Here is a 1696-nt window from a genome sequence, read left to right as displayed (position 1 = left end):
ATTAAACCCTTCCACCGAATACCTAAACCTTTGACTCAGTTTACAGCCTGTCTTTATTTTGTTTCAACAAGGTCTCTTCAACACAAATTCCTCCCTCGCTGAACAGAAACTTCCACAACACAAGGCGATAGAACTATTTCACAGTGGGCTGGTGCGTCCGAGAAGGTAAACAAGCTAGTGAAATGAAGAGGTTTGCTTTCTGTCTGCTGTGGATTAAGGAGGTCATAAAACTCTGTGTCTTTAAATGGGAGACGGTGTCAGACTTTAGTCTTTTCTGAGTCTTTTCCGAGTCTTTTCCGAGTCTTTTCCGAGTCTTTTCCGAGTCTTTTCCGAGTCTTTTCCGAGTCTTCTAGCACACGGTGGTCATTGGGTTCCTCCCGCGACAGAGATGTGAGCTCACACACACGGCAATGCTGTAGTTCTGTCCGTTGTTATTATCCCAAAACGGCTCGCTGTGCCCTGCCGGCAAATAGCTCAAACAGAACTCTATCTTCCTTTTGGCATCCAGCACTTTTGGAACAACAATGTCGAACTCAAAGATGTCTGTCTGAGGCCCTCCGAAGCGTTTCTGCACGTACGTGCACGGCACATCTCGGTAGCTCTGCCACGAGTCGAAGGTGACGCGTGCACGCACGTCCTTCTGGAAACTGATGTTCCTGACTCGCACCGTGCCTCGCAGCGCCTGTTCAGCCACGCTGCAGTTCTCCAGGGTGACCATGCTCTCCGCCAGCTTGGCGCGAAAGGCTTTGAAATCGGCAGAAGGCTGCGGGAAGTCCAGTTTGAGCCGCGTTCCTGGGCAGCAGGTGCTGACGGTGCAGCTGTAGCAGTCCTCCGTTGTGGTTCCCAACCCCTGCAGCGACGAAAGCAGGCTGAGGTCCGACTGCTCCTCTTGATCGGAGAACTCCTGCACGGCCGTCAGAGACAATCCCCGCGAGTCGGCGAAGATCACGCGCTTGTTCTTATTGATCGGGAGCCAAAGGTCGTCGTCCGAGTCTTCGTCCAAGGAGACCGGGAGCGGGTGGGTCCGATGGTCTTGGCCCAAGATGTCGGAGGACAGCGGATCTGAAACTGGAGGGCGGATGCAGGGGCGCTGTGGCTTCAGGATGGGGACCCACACGTGAGGACAGAGATGTTCACTTTGGTTCAAGCACAGTCGGACTGCAACCTCGGCGAGTCCGGCGGATTGGGCCATGGACCTGAGGCCGGCCGGCGGCAGGAAACTACCAAAACAGAGACTTCAATAAAAGACTGCTGCCCAACAATTGCAATTAAACTGTAATCTGTAAATATTAGAATTGTGCTGTTATTAATAAGGGGCATTAAAGGGTAACTCTGTTTTTCTCCCCAGGTTTTGTGTCTAAGTGACGAATGGGAATAACAGTCTTTAAAATTGGTCCAGTATTAAGCGAGACGCAAAACAAGCTGCAATACAACGTTAATGTGCAAATGCACGCCTTCAATTTGCATCGACTGAAAGTGCTGTTTTTGTCTGACAGACTCAGATTATTATTGTGTTGACAACATTATGAAAGGATCCCTACAGAGATAGACCTTGTTGTTAAAGAGGAAGATCCTTTTAGTTTAACATGAAACAGACTCCATGTAATTAATCACTACTTTTAGCTTGTATAGAGCAGCATATCTCCACCAGACTCCATGTAAATAATCACTACTTTTACCGTGTATAGAGCAGCAT

At 49.4% G+C, this 1696-nt stretch overlaps 1 protein-coding gene across 1 annotated transcript; it reads right to left on the bottom strand.

The window, feature by feature from the left end:
- Positions 1–293: 293 nt before the first annotated feature.
- zgc:77112 (uncharacterized protein LOC406459 homolog) lies at positions 294–1696 on the bottom strand. The gene is made up of 2 exons (XM_034872315.1): positions 1680–1696; positions 294–1235 (listed from the first exon to the last, which is right to left on the bottom strand). The coding sequence occupies exons 1-2, from the start codon at positions 1694–1696 to the stop codon at positions 350–352; spliced, it is 903 nt and encodes a 300-aa protein (XP_034728206.1). The 3' UTR covers positions 294–349.

Source organism: Etheostoma cragini, chromosome 5 (genome assembly GCF_013103735.1).
Source record: "Etheostoma cragini isolate CJK2018 chromosome 5, CSU_Ecrag_1.0, whole genome shotgun sequence".
Lineage (NCBI taxonomy): Eukaryota > Metazoa > Chordata > Actinopteri > Perciformes > Percidae > Etheostoma > Etheostoma cragini.
The sequence above is the reverse complement of the archived record's forward strand: the minus strand, read 5'-3'. Positions and strand labels throughout refer to the sequence as shown.